The sequence below is a fragment of the Talpa europaea genome, assembly GCF_964194135.1.
Source record: "Talpa europaea genome assembly, chromosome: 11".
Classification (NCBI taxonomy): Eukaryota; Metazoa; Chordata; class Mammalia; order Eulipotyphla; family Talpidae; genus Talpa; species Talpa europaea.
The window spans coordinates 94,703,185-94,725,643 of NC_140078.1; the positions used below are offsets into that span (position 1 = coordinate 94,703,185).

At 48.8% G+C, this 22,459-nt stretch overlaps 1 protein-coding gene across 2 annotated transcripts in view; it reads left to right on the forward strand.

The window, feature by feature from the left end:
- DNAJC13 (DnaJ heat shock protein family (Hsp40) member C13) overlaps positions 1–12,891 on the forward strand; it is a gene marked incomplete at its 5' end in the record, with an annotated part of 83,012 nt that extends 70,121 nt beyond the window's left edge. For both annotated transcript variants that reach the window (XM_084247098.1, XM_084247097.1), the window contains 8 exons: positions 2,269–2,438; positions 2,587–2,629; positions 3,069–3,242; positions 4,629–4,808; positions 5,086–5,226; positions 6,685–6,828; positions 8,510–8,609; positions 12,714–12,891. In XM_084247098.1, the coding sequence (XP_084103224.1) occupies positions 2,269–2,438; positions 2,587–2,629; positions 3,069–3,242; positions 4,629–4,808; positions 5,086–5,226; positions 6,685–6,828; positions 8,510–8,609; positions 12,714–12,811 (1,050 nt within the window). In that variant the 3' untranslated portion in view covers positions 12,812–12,891. The remainder of the gene's footprint in view (positions 1–2,268; positions 2,439–2,586; positions 2,630–3,068; positions 3,243–4,628; positions 4,809–5,085; positions 5,227–6,684; positions 6,829–8,509; positions 8,610–12,713) is intronic.
- Positions 12,892–22,459: the final 9,568 nt, after the last annotated feature.

Below are 22,459 nucleotides of genomic sequence, written 5' to 3' on the forward strand. Positions count from 1 at the left end.
TTATAATTGACATACCATGCAACTCACACATATAAAGTGTACAATTCAGTGAGTTGATTATATTCACTGATTGGACTGTCTTAATCAATTTTAGAACATTTGCATCAATCCAAGGGAAATAAAAAATCCCACTCCCTTTAGCAGTCCCTTTCCATTCCTCTCGTTCCAACACCTAGCCCCCAGCACCCGCTACTTTCTGTCTATAGGTTTGCTTGTCTTATTTCATGTAAACAGAGCCATACAGTGTATGGTCTCTGGTGACGGACTTCCCTCGTGTGGGGTAATGTTTTTGAGATTCATCCATGTTGTAGCAAATGTCAACACTTCATTTTTTTTTTTTTATTACCAAATATTTCATTGTTTAAATCCATCACATTTTGTTTTTCCATTTATCAATGGATAGAATGTGGATTATTTCTACTTTCTGGCTATTCTAAATAATGCCGCCATCAACATTTGTCAACAATTTTTATATGGACATGTCTTTTTGTTTCTCTGAGAATGGAATTTCTGAATGATAGGTTAACAGTGTTTAGCCTTTTGAGGATTTGTCAGGCTGTTTTCCAAAGTGACTGCTGCACCATTTTACATTCCCACCACAGCGTGTGAGGGCTCAGATTGCTCTGCATCTTCTCTAGTACTTGCCCATTTGTGCATCTTGCTTAGAGAAATGTCTCTTCACAACCTTGCTCATTTTTTAATTGATTTGTCTTTTTACTATTGAGTTGTGATCGTTCTTCTTATATTCTGGATACCAGTTGCTTATCAGATACATAATATACAAATATTTTCTCCCATTCTGTGCATGTCTTACCACTTTTTTGATGCCTCTTGACGCACTAAAGTGTTTAATTTGGGTGAAGGCCATTCTGTCTTTTCTGTTATTGTTGTAACTTGTATTTTTGATATCTCATCTAAGAAACCATTGCCAATTTTTTTTCAAGGGTTATGAATACTCACCTGCTTAGGTTTACTCCTGTTATGTCTTACAGTTTTAACTCTTGTATTTGTGTCTTAAATCTAGTTGTGTTAATTGTTGTACACAGTGTGAGGTAGGGGTGGGGCTGCTATAACTCTTTAAGGGCCATGGAGTATTTTATACTTTGGTCCATGTGGTGTGTGCTACTTTAACAGCAGAGCAGCTGGGCACTAGGTGCACGAAGGAATGGGCGAGGCTACATCCCAGTAAAACTGTCTGTACACAACTAAGTGGCAGGCCATATCGGCCCCTAGTTTTCAAACCCCTTTACTAGAACAACTGGGTATAATCTGACCATAACGTAAAGGCTTGTGCATTTTCTATTTTTTTTTTACTTAAATGTTTAGTAGTATACACACTAATGAGTGATCACGTCCTCTTTGAATTTTGTCCTGATCAAGAATAGTGAAAACTTCCGAGTCTCTGGATGTTCTCTGTCATGTAACTAAAATTGTTTCCATTAGTTCATCCAATGTTGGAAAATTCAGAGCTAAATTTGTGGTACATCACTGGCAACTGTATGGAGCTTTTGATGTTTTTTGGACACTGACTTCTTATTAGTATAGTCTCCATTCATTCAAGCGAGTTTCTGAGCATCTGCTGTGTGCCAGGGGCTAAGCAGGCCAGGCCCAGGAGTGTTTCCATTAAGGTGAGATTTGAGCAGAGACTTGAATGACACTAGGAGAGATGACCATGTGAGGACCTGAGGAGGTCTTACCCTTCATTATCCTTTCATCTTTACGCCCACGGTAATTTTTGGTATGTATGAGTGTGTTGGGTGTATTTTTTGGGCTGCTTTTTAAAATCCCTTTTGGAAAATAGCACGGTATAATTTTAAACAACACATCAGAAAAAGGGGGGACTGCACTAAAATGTACTTGGAAGACACAAAGGAGCCTAAGAAAAATGTGTGGGGGATGTGGCCCCTGTGGCCTGGGGAGAGTGGGATAGGCCAGCTCAGGGCATCTGGGAAGGGGGCCTGGCATGTGCAGAGTGTGCTCTGGGGTCTTTACACACCAGTGAGAAAGAACTTGTTAAAGTTTCTTAAATTTGAGACCGAGGGAAGTGCAACCGGATGGGTAAGTAGGAGCAGGCTGTGATGAGTCTTGCTAAAGTTACCTCTGCGTGAACCAAGGCTTACCTGTCCTCCACGCCAGAACTTGCGGACAATGGCGAGGGCCCGTGTCAGCCAAACCCAAGTTACGGTGGTTTCCTTGGTAGGGAAGTGTAAGCCACAGACTGGGATGTTCCCAGTGGGTCTTCATCTTTTCTTAAACCCCCTCGCCTAGGTTCGAATCACATTGATGAAATTCCTCCCGAGCGTGTTCATGGACGCCATGAGAGACAACCCCGAAGCCGCTGTCCACATTTTTGAAGGGACTCACGAAAATCCTGAGTTAATCTGGAATGACAGTTCCCGAGACAAAGTGTCCACAACGGTCAGAGAAATGATGCTTGAGTAAGTAGCTGCGGCACAAGGTGGCCTTCCGGGAGCAGCCCTTTTTCCCCCTGACTCCCGCCTCGGAGACTTAGTCCAGAGGCTGGCGACAGGGTATGTTGTGACTGAGGTTTGATATTTCCCCCTCTCCTTTTTCTGTTTTTCCAAGGCACTTTAAAAATCAGCGAGACAACCCCGATATAAACTGGAAGGTAAAATACGCTTTTATTTATTTTAATACAACAGAAATTTATGTTGTCACAATTCTGGAAACCAGAAATCTAAAAGCAAGATGTTGGCAGAGTTGATTTGTTCTAAGGCTAAGGAATTTTACTTTAGTTTTTGTTGACATTTTAAAAAAAATTCCTGCCCATTTTAGTGGCAGCCTACTAGGTACTTTGCATTACGACACGTGGGTGTCCCCCAGAAAATTAAGGGTTTAAACACAAAGGTAAGACCTTAGCTTTTGAAGTGACTATAATCCAGTCAACTTTTCTGAACTTTATTAAGAGAAAATAAAAGTGATTATAATTTGATTATATTAATGACAGAGTAATTTCATTAACATTTCTTTAACAGGATTTGCTTTCTTGCTTCATGTTCTACTCATGGTTACTAAGTGACCTGACTGCTATCATTCTCTATTTAAAGTTGCCTGAAGATTTTGCTGTGGTGTTTGGAGAAGCAGAAGGTGAACTTGCTGTTGGCGGCGTTTTCTTGAGAATCTTCATTGCACAGCCAGCTTGGGTTCTGAGGAAGCCTAGAGAGTTTCTTATTGCACTGCTGGAAAGATTGACTGAGCTCCTGGAGAAGAACAATCCACATGTAAGCTCCAGCCATCTGCAAAAGGGTTTGCTCACTCTCCTGTTAAAGTGCCACCCTCACTCTCCATGCATTCAGAACCGCCTCTCTCATGGAGCAGCCACAGTGAAATTCAGATAGCACATGCTTTTTTTTTTTTTTGTATTTTCAAAGTGAAACGATTTAGTAAAATGGTTCTTTCTGGGCCAGAGTTGGAAGTTTCTATATTGAGTGGGTACTCTGCAATATTTATAGAAGTGCTAACCGAATTCCAGTGATTGTATAATTTTAAGGAGAAACCTGAATGTTAATTGTTCCCTGCAAGGGTGTTCTGCTAGGGTGTTCTTTACTCAGTTTTCCATATATGGCAGGGTTGATCCTGCATGATTGGCAGAGGGAACCCTGTGCCCTTGCTTAAAGCCAAATGCTACTGGGAAAGCAGGAGTGAGAGAAAGTTGTGTTGGTCTTGGTTTGGTGAGTCAGAAATCCTCATGGTATATAATCCCCTTAGGTTGAAAATAATTAAGGTGTGTGACTGTTGTTGAATCAGACAGGCTGGCTGTAGAGCAAGACAACCAGGAACCCACACTGTGCCATAGATGTTCCCGGGCCCCGCTCCAACTTGGCGCCACCTCGTGACTGCCTTGGCTGTCTCGCTCATGGCGTGATTGCAGAGGTTTTTAGTGAGCTCTGAAATAGTTAACATAATGTCTGACACCTGTTAAGTACTTAGAAATTATCAGTTACTATCATTAGCTTAAGAAAACTTAAAAACATCTAGCATACTATTTTTTTTATCTATTTCCATAGACATGTTTTCTCTTTACTAGGATTCTTACCTCAAACATAGTTTGCTTAAAAAATTTAATCCTAAAAAGCCACATACTTAAAAAGGGAAAAACATAACATTTTTTCTCCTGGATCATCCTTGATTTTGGGCACACCCCAGTTCCCAGGTTCATTTACGATCCATGTGGCCTGGAGACATGTGTCTGGGCCTAGTGGTGTGTGTGGTTGCTGCAGTCAGGTCCCCGATAGCGGTGCATCGTGGTAGCCAGAGGTGTTAAAGAGCAGGATTTTTAAGAGACCTGGGAAATTTACCGATGTTCTCAAACAGCAACATTTCTGTAGCTTGGACTGAAAATTCCTTGTGTTAGTTTTTGGGAAATGAGATGGGACCTGGCCCGGTGCAGGGCTGCTGGGGTTAAGATACCACATTGCTCAAGTCCTTTGAATGCTTGCCTTTTTTCAAGATAGGGAAGTTTGTTCTCTCAGGATTTGTAAAGCAGTTCTGAGTATCAGCGCCTAGAGCTTGTGACTCCCTAGTTGGAACATGGAATAATTGCCAAGGATGTCGAGGGCCTTAGTGGTATTTATAGCTTACTTGCCCATTGGTTTCACACGCCCCAGGGAGAAACTCTGGAAACGCTCACGATGGCAGCAGTGTGTCTCTTCAGCGCGCAGCCACAGCTGGCCGATCAGGTTCCACCGTTGGGCCACCTGCCCAAGGTCATCCAGGCGATGAATCACAGGAACAACGCCATCCCCAAGAGCGCCGTTCGGCTCATCCACGCCCTGTCTGAAAACGAGGTATTGCGGCATCCCATCAGTAGTTTATGACTCTGGCAGCTAGTGCACCCTCTTCCTGCCTAGCACACGGTGCACTGGAAATCCCCTTGCTACCGTGCGTGCATCTCTGTGGATGTGCCCCATGGTGCTGTGACCTTTATCCTGTTTAATGATGTGATTTCACTCGTTTTATTATTGACCTGGATGTAGGTTTTCATAGATTTTATTACTGTGGTGTGTACTGTGCTATGCAAGTGAGCACAACTCTACAAGTAACCGTCTCTTTCTGGGCCCTTAGCTGTGTGTTCGAGCCATGGCATCTTTAGAGACCATTGGCCCGCTGATGAACGGAATGAAAAAGCGACCAGATACTGTTGGTCTCGCCTGTGAAGCCATTAATCGAATGTTTCAGAAGGAGCAGAGTGAATTAGTAGCACAAGTAAGTGACTCTCCAGACCCCGCACTACTTGGGGAAAGCCCGCACACCAGACAAGTGGGTGCTCACTGACTCGGGGCTGATTGCTTTCCCTGGCTTAAGTTAGGTAGGAAGGAGCTTGTGGGTGTGTGCGTGCACGATTTCATACTCTGTGTGCACACACATCCTGAAAGTGACGTATACACACAGGGCAGGGGGCACCAGCTGCCAAAAATCTGACCAACTTCAGAATACTCATGTGATGTTTAAATTTTAAATGCTAATCATCTATTTAGCTTATATCCTAGGTTTCTTTATAAGAGTTGCTTTGTCCCCTTTGGAAGATTCTTATCTCTTAAGTCATGCTTAAGAAACATGCCGAGATTTTTATTGTCCATTTCAAAGAGACAGACGAACCACCTAATGAAGAGGGGACTTGGTGGGCACCGGTGGAAAGAACACAGACTTAAAGGAAAAAGCTTTGCGAGCGTGGTCTTTTTAAATTACAAATCTTAAATGTAACTGGGTCACTTCTCATCTTTAAAACCCTTCAGGGTTTAGCATCACCTGCCAGAGGACCAGGTGGCCTCGGGCACTCTTAGCCCGAATACCAGGCCGTGATTTTTATCGGTGTGTCCCTCCTCTTCTCCCCGCCCCGGCCTTCCACCCCCCTTTAAGCCAGCTCACAGCGCTGGATACAGCTCTCGGGGATCATTGGATGCCCCGAGGGTCACACAGCGGGCTTGGGGGTGGAATGGGGGAGAGCGCGAGCTGGCACTACCACCTGGTGGCTGGCACTTCACTGTGACCTCAGGCGTGATGCATCCAGCACTGGGGCTCCTCATCTGCACAGGGACGTGGTCCTCACTCCCTCACAGACTGGCTCTGAGAATAGTAGCTGTCAGCAAGAGGGCACTAAATGTTCGTTACTTCCGCTTCTTCCTTTTGGGTTTCAGAGCAGACAGTGAAAGCTGTGTGCCAGAGGAGTGCCTGGCTTCCGTGTGGCAATACAAAGGTTGATAATTTCAGAAAATGTGAAAAAAATATTAATATATTCCAGATCCTTTTGCCCACTAATGCGGTGCCATTGGGGGAGGCGGCCCAGTACCATGGCTGAAAGCTCAGGCTGTGACTGTAGATCCAGTTCCAGATGTAGGTCATGGCAGATCGCGGCCTACCTCTGTGACTGAGAATGTGTTTAACCCCCGTGTATTGATTTTCCACTATTAAGATTCTCATTAGATGTTGGGAGGATCAAATAAAATAATCTATGTAGGATATTTAGAACCTTTGATGACATGGAATAAAATGTCATTGAATAAGAATATCTTCCTTAGATATGAGAAAAACTATCTGGCATTAAACATTTTTTAAAAGGAGGTCCTTTTCCAGACATGGTCCTGGGGTTGAAATGGTTTCTTTAGTGGCTGGCTTATTGTTTCCCCCATGTACACATACACATACACTTATACTCTCTTCTAGGCCCTGAAAGTGGACTTGGTCCCATACCTCTTAAAATTACTCGAAGGCATTGGCCTTGAGAATCTGGACAGCCCAGCAGCCACTAAGGCTCAGATTGTTAAAGCTCTCAAGGCAATGACTCGAAGCCTGCAGCACGGAGAACAGGTGAGTCTGCGCAGAGCGACTGACCATGCATGACACAAGGGGTTCTCGAAGCCGGGGCTCTCGGCCCTGGGTGACCCATCCGTCTCTGCTCAGGTTCTCCTGGCAGGGTGGGCCTGCTGGCTGGACGTGCGGTGGGTCCCAAGCCCCAGGAAGGACTTGCATGATTGCCTGTTAGCCAGTGAAAAACACAAACTGTGTATTCATCTAGTCAAAAGAATTCTTAGTCTGGATAGTGAGAGCATGTTGTACATTTCAGGACGGAAATGGCCAAAATTCTTCCGCATAAAAGAATGTTGACCAACTAGTGCTGGTTAAGATTAGCTTTCATTTCTGGGATAGTGATGACCACATGTATCAGCCACCCCACAACGCCTTTAAAAAATATACAGAAGCATCATCATAGCTTCATTGTCTCTCTCAGCACTTACAAACTGTCGGCTTCCTGGTATGCAGGTGTTTCCAGTGCGTCACTGCTGACCTATGGCCCATTCTGTAATTTCATTTTTCTCTTGGGTTTTATTCTTTGTGTTGCTTCTGAGAAGTTCCTCGTTCAGTCTCACTATATAGCCCTAGCGACTTAATGGTCTATTTAAATGAAGTGAAATTTACAGAACAAAATCAACCATTTTGAAGTGAACAGTTAACTGGTACTTAGTGCATTAACAGTGCCGCCGCCGCCACGTCTACTTCCAAGACATTTCCATCACCCCAAAAGGAAATCCTGTGCCCATTAAGTAGTAACTTACCATTTCTCCCTCCTCGAGCCCCTTCCAGCCACCACTATTCTGGATATTTCATATGAATGGACTCCTACATACACTGTGTTCAGCCAACTTGTGATCTGAACGCTGAAATGTGAGCGCTGTCCTCTAGGTTGGAATTTCCTAAACTTTTTTTAATCTTGTAACAAACATGTCTCTCATCTCAATCCAATACATGTTCACACATACATCATTAGACTCTCATATGTTACAGAATCATACTCCGGCTTTAACCAGCTTTGTTTCCTCAAGCACGCTGGCCACAGCCCATAATATGCACGACTGCTTTAAATGTTAGTTCAAGTTTGCAGCGTCTGCTCCCCAAGCCTGTCGCCGGGATAGTCCGTGAAGGCACACCCCGTCCGCCAGCTCTTGCTCGCATAAGATACACTGGACAGGATTGTCCTGCCCAGGTTCCAAGTCGGTAAACTGGGTTCAAACTACAGAGTCCAACTTTAGAGGGAAGTTTGACTTGGGGTCCTATAGGTCTGTTTAATGGGGTGCGCCTGGCAGTGTTGGCATAATGTTGATTAATATTAGGTTTCCTTGCTGACCTTTTTTTTTTTTTAAGATTTATTTATTTATATAAGCACTGGGTACAGTCAGAAGTGCGGGAGGGTGAGAGTTCACCGCAGGCAGAAGTCCCGAAGCACACTGCTGAGGGGAGCAGCGGGCGGCAGGAGAGGTCTGCGCGCCATGCGGGACCCTCCTCCAGTGGCCAGAGAGCAGCCGGAGATCGAACCGGCACTGCAGAGGCTGCGGGCAGTTTTGCACCCCAGCGCACAGCCGCTGCGCCACCGGGGAGGCCCTCCTTGCTGACTTTTTTCCTTTTGTCTTGGAGGGTTTTTCTTCTGTAATTGTATCTGCCATATCCTGTCCTTCATTGGTTTATGTTCAAAGAGTTTGCTTTACTCCCCCAGGTGAATGAAATCCTGTCTCGGTCTTCGGTCTGGAGTGCCTTCAAAGATCAGAAACATGATCTGTTTATTTCTGACTCTCAAACAGCAGGATACCTCACAGGTAAACCGCATCTAATTGGTTACCCTAAAACATGTATCAGAAGCCATTTGGACCTTCCTTCTGCCCTAAGCTGCAGGCAGCATCGAGATGGTTTCCCAGGCTGGGCGCTTCCTGGGCTGGAGGCGCTGGGGTGGGTAGATGGTTTTAGCTGTGGCTGCGTGTGCTCCCTGAGACACAGACTTTGCTCAATTCTGATCACGTTCATGAATGATGGTGTGGAGCATGGCAGTGTCAGAGTGTTTCTCTTGCACGTGCAGAGGCAGGAGAGACATGTCCCTGAGGAGCAGCGGTGTCAGGAAGCAGCAGCATCATTCCATTCCTGACAACACAACAGATTCAGTCCAAATATGTATCCTCCTGGGGGGAGTCCTGTTTCCAGTGATTAGTTCGTATTTTACTGTGTATATAAAGCTTGTCCTCTCTCGGGAGGAAGATAGGGCGCCACAAAAGGATGTGACTACTTTGGGGTGCAGGGATGATACGGTCCTGAAGCTTGGGGCGCTTGGCCCACTCATTGTGTGATTTTAGAATATTCATTTTCATAACTGGCTTCTGTTTAAGAAGGTCATCATGCTGTTCTGTGTATGTGGAAGATAAAAGGTAACTTCTGGTTTAAAAGTGTTTGATTTGAAATGAGCCTTAAGAGTGTTGGTGGCTCTCGGTGTCTGTCTGCACCTGTAGCGGCCTCCTCTTAGCAGAGGCGACACGGGAAAAGTGAGAGAAAAAAATTATTACCCTAGTATTCTCTGTCCAGCATAATTGTCTTCGTAATCCCGAGTGGGAGTGGCAGCACCAAAGCTTATCATGAAGACCGATCTGAATAGCCAAAAACAGGAACATTGGAGAAAGTTCTGCGTTTTAATTTCTGCTTTTAATTTTAGACAGGGTAGTGACACTTGTTTCCTTCACTGTGACAGCTTTAATATTCCCCTGCTAAAATCTGTGGGCAGAGCCCTAAGAGTTACCCACAGTACTTTGTCTTCTGGCTGGTCGTGTGCGCGCCTTGGAGCAGTGTCCAAGGGGTTCCCTTTCTAACACCCCTGTCCTGTGGTCTCTGTGGAGAGACAGACCCAGCCATATCTCGCCTTCAAATCTGAGGTAAATCTGTAGATTCTCAGAAGTATGTTCTCAAAGGCACACCAAAAACTTTGCCTCTAAACTCTTTTCCCTAAGTGTACATACGACCATATTTTTGAGGCATTACATTTATTACTTTGTAGATGAAGATGTTATGATTGGAAAATCTGCCGTATTTTTTTCTAGCTAAGAATAGATTTTTTGAAATTAAGCTTCCTGCAGGAAGGCCGCCTCTTTGTTCTCCACGGCAGCCAGCTGTCCTGACCCTGCAGAAAGAAGGCTGCAGGTGCCCCTTGGCTGGCCAGCTGTGGGCCACAAGGTCTGTGGAAGAGAGAGGGATTTATCTTTAGAGACCTCAGCTTCCTTTACAAGTCATTTGGTTGGTCTCTCCCCCATTCAGATTCCCTCATTGTGGGGGGAACGGACAGGGGGTGAAGTTTCCTGCCAGCGAGGGGTGAGGAACCGTGGGGCACGGGAGAGGGAGTGGGGAGAAGGCGGGCAGGGGTTTACCGGTTCCTTCACTGCCTTGGCTGCAAGGACAGCAAGTTCCTTACAAGCCAGTCCAGGGGAGGATGGTGTAAGCCAAGTCTCGAGAGGGCCTGGTGTTTCTGGGGCCGGCCCGAAGGCCGGGGCGGGAACGTGCAGGCACCTCCTCGCGGGGTGATGGGAACCAGCTGCGAGCACCCTCGGGCTGCGGTGTTCTTTGGCTGCAGTCTTAGGTGTCTGAGAGGCCTTTGCCGGCAGCCGCTCCGTCCCGTCTGCAAGGACTGGCCGGCGGGGTAAGCGCTGGCGGTGGGATTGGCCGGACTTGCTGCCGCTCGTCCTGTGTGCGCGCTTTCCCTTCCTGTGTTGTGTGTCTTGTGTTTGGTGAAAGGGCACGTGCGCCTAGTGGCCAGTCCTCCCGCGCGCACGGGCGCGGCGTGTGTGGCTGGCGTGTGGGGCGGACTCTGTACCCAGAGCGCCCTCGGTCCAGAGCGCATTCTCACGGCCGCCTTCTCACCAACTTCCAAGCCCGGAGTGAGGACGCGCTGCAGCCGCCCTTCCAACGGGTGCTTTTGGGCGAGTTTGGCAAGTGAGTGGATTTTGGTTAGAAGTTGGGGTGGGATCGAGGAAAGTAAAGTATTAAAGTCAGGTGGGGCGGACCCGAAATGTACTGATCATTTTTCTCCCTGCTCGCTGCACAGCGCGCCCGGTCACACGCTCGCGATTCAGGGTGAGGGTGGCAAGGCCTGGGCAGGGTCACAGGCTGGTGGCGCCCTGCGGCTGCCCTCCTGGCACGTGATCTGCTCGCGCCCGGCAGCCCCCTGCGGACAGACTAGCTGCTCCCTGCCCGGGGCCTTGGGGACGCGCCTTCCTGAGGCCCGAGTCAAGCTTTCACTGGGAAGCTCAGGCCCCATAAAGTAATTTCAGCAGGGACGACCCCTGCGTTATCGCGACTAGAAACTCCGTGAAAGGAAGAGAATGAGCGGAGGTGGAGAGGCTTCCCGGGCTGGCGGGCGGCGGGCGGCGTGTTTCTAGTCAGGGAGCGGCGGGGCCCTTCCCGGGCCGCCTGGGGAGGTGCAGCCCGTCCCCAGCCCGTCGGCTCCCAGAGTTGGCTCCATTCCCTTCTTCCTCCGACGCCCAAGACCCCAGAAGAGAGCCGCGGAGTCCGTTCACTCTGGGACCCGGCGAGTAGCCGGTGAGGCCGAGCTTCGTCTCCTCCCCGAGCCCGCCGGCCAGGGCCGTTTGTGGGGTTCTTGTCCTGTTTCCGCAGCCGCGCGCCCTCCTGGCCGGGCCGCGGGGAGAGCCGGGTGTGGGCGCGCGGCCGAGTCTCCTGACAGGGAGGCGGGGCTGGAATTTGGTTTCTTCTGGACCTTTCTAGACCCATCGTGTCACAACTTACTTACCCAGAGGTGCCCGGGCCGCCTCCGTTCCCAGAGCCCGCCCGCCGCGGGGTCTTCCTCGGCTGCGCCCGGCCCTCCCCCCCCGCAGATGGAAGTTTTCAGTCGCGTCCGGCAGCACCAGAGCAGTTGCCGGGCGCGCGGCTTCCCCTGGGAAACGCCCCCGGCGCCCCGTGCGCTCGCCTGGCGCGCGGCTCTCTGCGACCCGGGGCGCCCCGCGGCGGCGGCTGGGCCGGCCCGGCGGGCGGGAGCTTGTCCGGGGGCCCGGCCCGGCCTCCCCTGCCGCTCCCCAAGGCGCCGTGACCGCCTGGCCCGGGGCGGGCGTCGCGGGGCGTCTCCCGCGGCGGGCCCGGAGAGGCGTGATTCCTGCGCGCCAGCACAGGCGCCCGGGAGGCCACCCCAGAGGACCCCGAGTCCTGCCCCGTCCCCCGGCCCGGCCCGGCCCGGCCCGCCTCGACCGCCCTCGCCCGCGCTGCTGACGTCTCTTCTCTCCTCAGGTGTCTCTCCTTCCCTTCTCGCGGGCAGCAGCCCCCTCCACCTCCGGGGCGGGCTTTAGACCCGCTCCCCAGGCAGCTTGCTCGCTTCTGTGTAGCTGACAGGTAGAGAACCTTCCGCTCCGTGCTCCGTGCATGCCGCCCCCTCCGCCGGGGCCGCGGGGTTCCCGCCCGGCCCGCGGGCGCGGGATTTCGCTCCCGTGTGTCCTGCGCGTTCTCGGGGCGCGGCCGGCAAGAGGCTGGCCCCGGCCGCATGCTCGGGGCAGAGGGTGCCGCGGAGGACGCCCCTCGACGGCCTCCTTGCTCCCCCCCGGCAGGCGGCGGCCTCGTTGGGGCGCTGGCCCGTGGGGACGAGCTCGGCCCGCCTGCGAGCCGGTGGGCGTTTGCCGGGATTGTCCCGAGTGGGACTTGGGGGGGCGGAGCACAGCCCCCCCCTCCCCCCCCCCGCCGGTCCCCCGCATCCGGCCTAGCCGCCCTCCAGTCCCAGGACCTTCTGAAAGACTAAACTGCAGCCAGCGTGATCTTGACGCGCGTCTTAGCTTTGGCACCGGGTAGAGGCGGCGCCCGGCGCCCACGTGGGGCAGCTTAGCTGGCGCTGGTCGCTCTCCCCGCGCACGAGCCCGCTCACCTGGACGCGTGTTCTCCCCTCGCAGGACCTGGCGTCGCCGGCTACCTGACCGCGGGCACGTCGTCCTCCGTCCTGCCCAGCCTGCCGCCGCCCGTGGACCCCGAGGCCGGCGAGCTCGGCTAGCAGCCGGGCGCCCCGGGGACAGCGAGCGCCAGCGGCCAGTGCCCTCCACATTCCTCCAGCGACGGTGACGAGAACGCCTACTGCCTTTTCCTGGTTCATGACAGTGTTATTCCTTTTTCTATAAGTATATTTTTGTTTAGGAAAAAAAGTCAGTGATGCTACTTGTGTCGCGCTCGGGAGCGGCCGCCGCGGGTCCACGAGACGTTCCTTCTTGCGGTGTGAGCACATTTCCTTCCTTTCCTGTTTACAAGACTGTGAATCAACAAGACGAAACTTCCTAGTTTTTATAATGTGTTTCGTTGTTTTTTTGTTTGTTTTTTGTTTTTTTTTGAGCTAGCGTGCCGTGGGGCTGGGCTGAGTCTCTTGTTCGCAGAAAAGGGGGCTTCCCGCTGCTGCGGCGTCGCCAGGGCCGCCCCCTCCCGTTAAACACTAGTAGGTTCCGCCCGGCCCTTCACCCGCGCCCTCGCCTCAGCCATCGCCCCGGAGCTCACGGCGCGGCGGGGGGGTGTCACTGGCTTTACCAAATTGGATGAAAAAGGAGCTTGTGCAAAAAATTTTAAAATTTAAAAACATGTCAAGATGTTATGTAAGAGATGAGTGTAATTGTGAAATGTTCTATACATTATCGAATATATAAAGCTTTCTATATTGAATGTACATTATACAGATCATTCATATGTGTACATAAAATTTTAAAAATTAAAGGGAACTGCTTTGTTAATGAGAGACACTTGTTCTTGTCTAATTCCCCCTGCGAACGCTCCCCCTTCTGGCTCCCCCCCTTCCCTCCTCTCCAGCTTCTCCCCCCTTGGGCAGGGCAGGGAACCTGGAACCCCCCTTTTCCCGGGGACCACCCCGTCACAGCACCAATAAACACGGGCACGCCAGGGTAGGAGCAGGGCCTGCCAGTGCCCGCCTGGACTGGCGAGAGAATTCACCCGGCGCTGCAGAGGCCCGCGGGCCAGCCTGGGATTGAACCAGTGCTGCAGAGGCCATGGGCTCGAGGAGCAGCCGGGAATCGAACCTGCGCTACTAGAGCCTAGCGCCCCCGGGCAGCTTCACAACCCTGCGCTCAACCGCTGCGCCACCCGGGAGGCCCCAGGTTAATTGGTCTTAAGGAGAAACTTAAGAGTGCAGATGCAGCTTTGTGTGAGTTAAGTTCCAAATCTGATGAGAAGCTACGACAGATAAGATCTTAATGTAGCTCTCCTCCTGTCTCCCCTGTGCATGGCCTATAAAAAGTGTTCTTTTGTTTTAGGAAGGTGCTTGGTCTCCTGAGAGAGCACAGAAACAAAATAAAGCCAAAGGACCATGTCCTAGGCATGCAAAGTTAAGGAAAATTTTCTCATCTGAAGCTAGTAAAAACTTAGAAACTAAATTGATAAAAATTCCCAGCGTCTTCATAAATATTGGTAAAATAATTAACTCTTGAAATTAGAACATGTGGCCAAAATTTTAAATGAAAAATCAAGAGCTCTCTGTTTCTGTCTTTGTCTTTTACCTCCAGAGGATTACGGATAAATGGCCCCTTAGAAAATCCCAAACTTTGAGATCACAATCTAGAATTTTGGTAAACAAGAGCTAGTTCAAAACTTGATGTTTTCATTTGAAGCATGCCTTAAGGTTATAATATTGGGCAGTAATACTTTATTCTATGTTTAAATGTATTTACTTTAAAAAGAGAGCTCATGGTATTAAACAAAAAGAGAGTAGTTAACCTATTCATTTAAATTTTGGCCACATGTTCTACTTTTAAGAGTTATTATTACTGCGCCCGCTACTCCCCTCAGCAGTGTACCTCTGTCCTTCTGCCTGCTCTGCTCCCCGCTCTGGCTCTGGCGAATTCTCTCACCCTCCCGCGCTTCTGACTGTACCCAGTGCATGTATAAATAAACAAATAAATCTTAAAAAAAAAGCTTAATAAATTTTTAAAAAAGTTATTATTTTACCAATATTTATGAAGACACTGGGAATTTTTATCAATTTAGTTTCCAAGTTTTTACTATGTTAACAAAGATAAATTTGCCTTTTTAAAGTTTTAATTAAACTTCTCTTGATAAAGTTCCTTTCCAGGAAGACTAATCCACTTATCTTTTTCCTTTGGGGGAAAAAAATACTTTTGTTCCCCACGTAAACATCCTAAATGACATCTTTTTCCTTGACCTAGCAAAAATTAAAGATGGAATCCAAGCCATGTGGATGAGCTTCTCAGCCATACTGAGTCTCTCACAAGTGTGCAGGAGATGTATATGATATTAAATCTCTGATTTTTCTTTTATCAATCTATCTAGTGCTTGCCTAAGAAGAAACTTGGTGTATGGGATTATTACACTTGCGATTCTGCAATTAATTTAAAATTTCACCCCTAAGAAAAAATTTAAAACTTTAATTGGTATCTCCACCTTGAATTTGTTCTTTTTATCATTTACATGGTGGCCAACCCCTGGTGATGCAAGGGGTTAAGATGCAACCTATGAAGCTTCCGCAGCCTCTGCAGCATGAATTTGATCCCCTGCCACCAGGGAACAACCCACATGGCGCAATAGATCTCTCCTGACTTGCCCGCTGCTCCCTTCAGCAGTGTACTTTGGTCAATCTGCCTATTCTGTTCCCCACTCTGTCTCTGGTGAATCCTCTCACCACCACCCCCACACCTCTGGCCTGTACCCCAGCTCTTGTATGCATAAATAAATCTTTAAAAAAAAAAAAGTAAGGCTTTGTTAAGTTTAATAAAAATTTGTTAAATGTCTAGAATCATTTAAACTAAAAATTACTGGGCCTCTGTGGTGGCTCAAGGGTTAAAGTCAGCACTATCAAGCTATCAGCAGCCACTGCAGCATGAGTTCAATCCCCGGCCGGGGAGCTACCCACATGGTGTAACAGACCTCTTCTGTCTCGCCCACTGCTCCCCTCAGCAGTGTATTTCATCAGTCTGCCTGTTCTGTTCCCTGCTCTGTCTCTGGTGAATGCTCTCACCCTCCCACGCATCTGGCCTGTACCCCGGTTCTTGAATAAAAATAAATAGATCTTTAAAAAAAAAAAAAGAAAAGAATGTTAAAGATCTGCATGAGGTAAGTACTCAACTGACTTGCTACAAGAATATTTAAGTTAGGGGCCTCCCTGGTAGTGCAGGGGGTTAATCTTAGTTAGTACTATGAAGCTATTGGCAGCCACTGCAGCACGAGTTTGATTCCCAGACAGAGAGATACCCACATGGTGCAGACCTCTCCTGTTCCACCTGCTGTTCCCCTCAGCAGTGTGTTTCAGTCAATCCTCCTGCTCCCAACTCTGTCTCTGGTGAATCCTCTCATATACCCCCCAGGATCTCTGGCCTACACCCCAGCTCTTGTATGCATAATTTTTTTTTTTAAAAGAATAAAGTTAACTTTAATATCAGTAATATACCTATGTAGCACCAGACTTTAGTTCCTTTTTGCATATGAAAAAATGAAGGTATTCTTAAGCAGCTTTCATTAGCTTCCCATAACTGATTAAAGGCTGTTTAGGTAATCTAAAATCTTGGTTCTCTTTTACCCTCAGGTTATCTGAGAAAAACCTTATCCTATCAGCACTGCTGAGCCTTGTCATAGAAATAGATCTATTCTTAAAAATCCTTGTCACTTGAGAGAATGGCATATATTAAGAAAACTGGCAACAACAAATGCTGGCGAGGATGTGGAGAAAAAGGAACTCTCCTGCACTGTTGTTGGGAGTGCAAACCGGTCCAACCACGATGGAGAGCTGTGTGGAGATTCCTCAACCTGCTAAAGATGGAGCTTCCATATGATCCAGCAACCCCATTCTGAGGAATCTACCCAAAGGTCACAAAAACATTAATTCAAAAGGACACCTGCACTCCTGTTTACTGCAGCACTATTTACAATAGGTAAGATTTGGAAACAACCCAAATGCCCCAAAATAGACGAGTGGATCAAGAAGATGTGATGCATATACACCATGGAATATTACTCAGCAATCAAAGATAAACTCATGCCATTTGCAGCAGCATGGATGGAGCTGGAAGGGATCATGCTCAGCGAAATAAGCCAGAAAGAAAAAGAAAAATATCAGATGGTCTCACTCATAGCAGGAATATAGGGGAGCCAAACAAGGAATCAGGGAAAAAAATGAATAATAAAAAAACAAACTAGCAGGTAATCACAAATCAGAGACATTCTGCAGGGGAGGGGAGGGAGAGGGATCAAACCAGGGGAGGGAAGAGCACAAGGGACCGTGGGGAACGGTGCCCGGGTGAACTGGTCACGGGAATTCTGTGGGGACTACGCCTGAGAGGAGAAAGCAAACATTGTACAAAAGGGAAGAATGATGTAACATCTATATGCATTTTTTTTTAAAGGAAAGCTCATAGTAACAAATTTTGTTACTCTAAATACTTTTTAAAGTGATAATGACACTATTTAAGGTTTATTTTTGTCTCTCATGAAATAAAATATATAAAACTTTTAAAAATCCTTGTCACTTGATTCTTTTTTTTTTACATTTATTTATTTATGCATACAAGAGCTGGGGCACAGGCCAGAGGTGCGGGGATGAGAGGATCCACCAGAGACAGAGTGGGGAGCAGAACAGGCAGACTGACTGAAATACACTGCTGAGGGGAGCAGTGGGCGAGACAGGAGAGGTCTGCTGCGCCATGTGGGTAGCTCCCTGGCTGAGGATTGAACTCATGCCACAGTGGCTGCCGACAGCTTCATCATGCTGAGACTTAACCTCTTGCACCACCAGGGAGGCCCTTGAGTAATTATCTTATAAAAATCTGTAGGTTTGCTAATCCTATGACAACTTCCCTAATATAAAAAATTGTAAAAGATTAAAATCTTTGGCCTAAAAGGACTCTTAGGACATCCAATAAAAGTGTTTCCCTTTGTGGAAAACAAATTGGGTCAATCTGGGTATACCGATACCTCATAGGAGGCATTGTCATAAAAACTATTACACCTTTCGGGCCTCCCTGGTGCTGCAAGGGGTAAAGTCGCAGCATTATGAAGCTATCCATCCACAGCTACTGCAGCATGGCAGGAGCTTGGTCCCCAGCCCGGCCATGGAGGTAACCCACATGGCGTAGCAACCCCTCCTGTCTCACCCACTGTTCCCCTCAGCAGTGTATTTCAGTAGATCTGCCTGTTCTGCTCCCCACTCTGTCTCTGGTGAATCCTCTCAACCCCCAGCACCTCTGGCCTGTAGCCCAGTTCTTGTATGCATAATAAAGTAAACCTTAAAAAAATAAAAGTTAGGGCCTCCCCGGTGGCGCAGCGGTTGAGCGCTGGGTTGCGAAGCTGCCCGCGGCCTCTGCGGCACCAGTTCGATCCCCGGCTGCTCCCCGGCCACTGGAGGAGGGTCCCACATGGCGCGCAGACCTCTCCTGCCGCCGGCTGCTCCCCTCAGCAGTGTACTTCGGTCCTTCTGCCTGCTCTGCTCCCTGCTCTGGCTCTGGTGAATTCTCTCACCCTCCCGCACTTCTGACTGTACCCAGTGCTTGTATAAACAAAAAAACAAAAACAAATAAATAAAACATGCCTCTATTAAAAAAAAATAAAAGTTAAAAAAAAGTCAATTATAAAAAAACTTAGGGAAGTTACTCAGAAACAAAAAAATCCTACATTCTTTCAGACTAGATTTGCTGAGGCTATAAAAAGGTATACTAATCTGGACCCAAAGGATGAAAAAGGACAAGCCATTAATTCTTTCCTAGTATCTTAGAGCATTAACAGGTAACTGACATCCCTTATCACTCTACAGGACAAACTATAGTTAAAGAGCCAATGGACTTGTTAAAACAACTTATAAAACAAAAAAGGGGGTGTCTAGGGCCTCCCCTGGTGGCGCAGCGGTTGAGCGCTGGGTTGCGAGGCTGCCCGCAGCCTCTGCAGTGCCAGTTCGATCCCTGGCCATTGGCAAGGGTCCCACCAAAAAAAAAAAAAAAAAAAAAAGGATACAAAAAAGGGGGAGTCTACAGAGTAACATGCCCCCATAGGAACAAATATGCAAAGCTCCATTTACTTTTTTTTTCAAAGATTTATTTATGCATACAAGAGCTGGGGTACAGGCCAGAGATATGGCGGGGTGGGGGGTGAGAGTATCCACCAGAGACAGAGTGGGGAGCAGAACAGGCAGACTAACTGAAACACACTGATGAGGGGAGCAGCGGGCGAGTCAGGGGAGGTCTGCTGCGTCATGTGGGTTTCTCCCTGGCCGACTGGGGATGGAACTCATGCTGCAGAGGCTGCAAATTGCTTCATAGTGTGGTGTTTAACCCCTTGCGCCTCCAGGGAGGCCCAGCTCCATTTACTTTTAACTCCTTAAATTGTTATTCCTCCGGCCTGACAGCTGTTGAGCAACATCTCATTTCTAATTCTTCTGGCCTCACGGCAACAGAACAACATTTTATCCCAGCAGAACCGAGCCCTAGGCCCTTGGTCTTGTATAACCACCCACTGCAAGGTCCAATTTGGCTGGGACCTTAGAACCATTAACATGGGGGAAAGGGTGTGTTTCTGTTGTATCACCTACAGGACCGCTCTGGGTTCCACCAAAAGCAGTGCGCCCCTATCCTGAGCTGGCATCAGAGAAGGACCAATCCTATTGCAGAGCCCCAGTCGTCAGCATTCAGCCACCACCCAGCGGCCACCAATACCGATGCAAGTCAAACAGGGAAGAGAGTATCTCTCCACCAACTGTGCAGCCCTCCAGAGCACAAATGGAAACTCATGCCACTACTCAAGAAAATTCATTAAGACGCTGCCTATGACCTGGCTGGGTGAACAACAAGTTCCCGGTGCCCCACAAACTCACCTGTGGCGGGGCCACCATTCTAAGTGCACAACCTACTCCTTGTAATACGCCCTCTCCCGGGAAGAGGTTGAGAGGCAACTGCGGGGTGTGCTCCATGATAGCCTCAGGCACCGTGTCACGGACCGCAGAGACTAACTCCAGCAACTGTGGGCACGATCACCGCAAGAAGCACAAACTCCACCTTGACGCATTTAAACAACATCGCCTATTGGCTGAACCCGCAAAAGTGGCTCTCAAGTCTCAGTGTTAGCATTTGGACTTTGCATGGTAAAGGGGTATTACTTTTGTTACTTTTTCTCCTGCTTCTTTCTAGAAGCCTTGTGCCGCCTGCTCCAGAGAAGTCTTAGTGCTGAAGCTATGCTGACCTTCCTGCCACTCTCCCGGTACCAGGCGTTACCTGTCTCTCCACCAGACTCCTTTCTAGCGTTTATGCTTAAATAACAAGAAAGGAGGAGATGTGGACCCCCCCAGCCCGCCTCATGCTCGGGAATATCGCTGTGGTGCCCAGAGACCCTCTTGTCAGCTACGTGCAGGGCCGCGCAGGGGCCTCCGCCCAGGGCCAAAGTCCTGGGATGAGGAACATGCTGGAAAGCCAGCACCTGCCGAGAGCAGCAGGCAGATGCTAGAGTAGAGGGAAGATGCCTGGCCAGCGGGAACCATGGGGCCCCCCAGGCAATAGCCCCTGGTCACGCCACCCTAGCTGCACCCCCAGCAACTGCTCCCCGCCACGTACACGCCCTGCTTACTCACCCCGCCTCTGTACTCGATGCTGTCAGAGCTGAGACAGCCCGGATGGGGCTGCGCATCTTTAGAAAAGAGCGAGCGCCTCTCCGCAATCGGCTGGACTCGGGGGATTCTCTCACCCCGCAGTCCCCGCGCTGCCGCCCCACGAGGGGACACTTTAGCATTTGGAGCAAAGAACTTCACACCTGGATTACTGATCACCCACCAGCTTCCAAATTCAGGGAGTGAGAGGTGGACCAGGCGGCCGTGGGCTCCCGGGCCCGTGAAGACCAGATGTGGGAGAAGTGGTGTGGCCAGCTACACAATTTGTTGGGCCCTTAAGAGACCATGTGTACATTTGCATCATTTTTACAAAGCCCTGATTTAGGAAAATAGCTACAAGAAGAGAAAGGCCCCAGAACTGTTCATGGGAAGTCTCAGTTTTATATACAAATAAGGGTTTATGTTTACATTTCTTAACATTGAAAAGATGGAAGGTTTATCTAACAAGGCCGTGTGGCTGCTGCGTGTCGCTGTCGTTATTGTCCAGTGGCAGCGGATATAAAGGCCACTGGCTCCTCCCTGGCCCCTGCCAAGGGTGACCATGTCTCTGAGCAGGAGGAGACGGATCCCCAGGCCTCCGTCTCTTTACTACAGGGAAAATTTTATGAAGATGTGGCTGAGTCAGTGAAGGGATGAGTCATTTATCTTAAAAAGAGAAAGGTCATATGGAAGTAATTTTACAAATATTTAGTCGTACATAAATTCAGTAAAGTTGCTGCAACTGGAACGCAAGCTCATACCAAACCCTCACGACTTCATATCTTGCAGGACTCAGTTCGTCGGGTCGGGTTTTGCAGCGCGCCAAGACAGGAAATGGACATTTCCTCACTGGGAGTGAAGGAGCTGGCCGAGCCGCGCCCGTGCAGAAGACCTGCACCTCGTGAGCTTAGGGCCGAAAACTTTATCAGCGGCTACAGAGCTGGGCGAGGACCAGGCTGGGCTTTTCTAAAGCTTAGCCTTGCCTGGTGGAAAACCTTTGACGTCAGACCAGGCAGGAGAGTAAGAATAGCAAAGAAGTCAAAACAGGAAGAAAAAGAGGCAAGTTGGAAAGACACACTGTGAAGGACGAAGAAAACACTGGAAAAGAGAAGAAAGCCATCGCGACACCCTGGGAGATAAACGTTGCAAAGCAGACAACAGGAAGCTTGTTTCTTTCAGAAAATTAAAAACAGGTCTCACACATTTTTTGAACATTAGTTAAAACCGCGGAAATGAAAAACAAAGGAAGACACTGAGATAAAGCTGAAGACATGTCCTCATGAGGCAGAGTAGAGAGAGAGAAAAACAGCAGACACGAGTTAAAGAAACGCCCAGTAAAGGAGTCCCACTAGCCAAAAAAATTAGTTCCAGAAAGATCTAAATCCAGTTTTGAAAAGAAGCTAAGGCGTAGATGTTTGCACGTCCCTCAGTTCACGTGCGGAAATCCTAACCCCCAAGGTAACGACAATAGAAGGGGGGGGGGCTTTGGCGGTTATGTCATGAGGCTGGAGCCTCATAAATGGGGCTAGCGCCCTTAGAACCGGGGCCGCAGAGAGCCCTCGAGCTCTTTTCGCCATGTGAGAACACAGCAGCAGCATTTGGAAACCAGAAACCAGAAACCAGCTCCTCACCAGACTGAATCTGCCCGCAGCTTGATCCGGGACTCGAACCCGGCGCCTGGGATTTCAGCAGCCTGAGCTGACTCGGGCGGGCAGACGACATTACAAGATATTCTAAAACTTGTACACCAGGAACAGCCCCTTGGATGTAACTAAGCCCTTACAAATGCACATCGCTGACATTTTCTCATCCCAAACGTTCTCCAGGCTCCCTTCCAGGAGAAGGGGGGGACATTTCTTAGCAGGCAAGAGTGTCAGGACCGCGCTGGATGGATTTCCCAGTAACGTGGCCAGAGCAAGGGGGCGATGCCTTCAGAAGTTGGAAAATGATTTCCCAGCCCAGGACTTGAGTGCCAGCCAAACCACACATCAAGGAGACAAAATGAAGACCTTTTCAAACACACAAGGTCCCACACTGACCTTCCACGGGTGTTTCCTAAGAAGCTCCCGA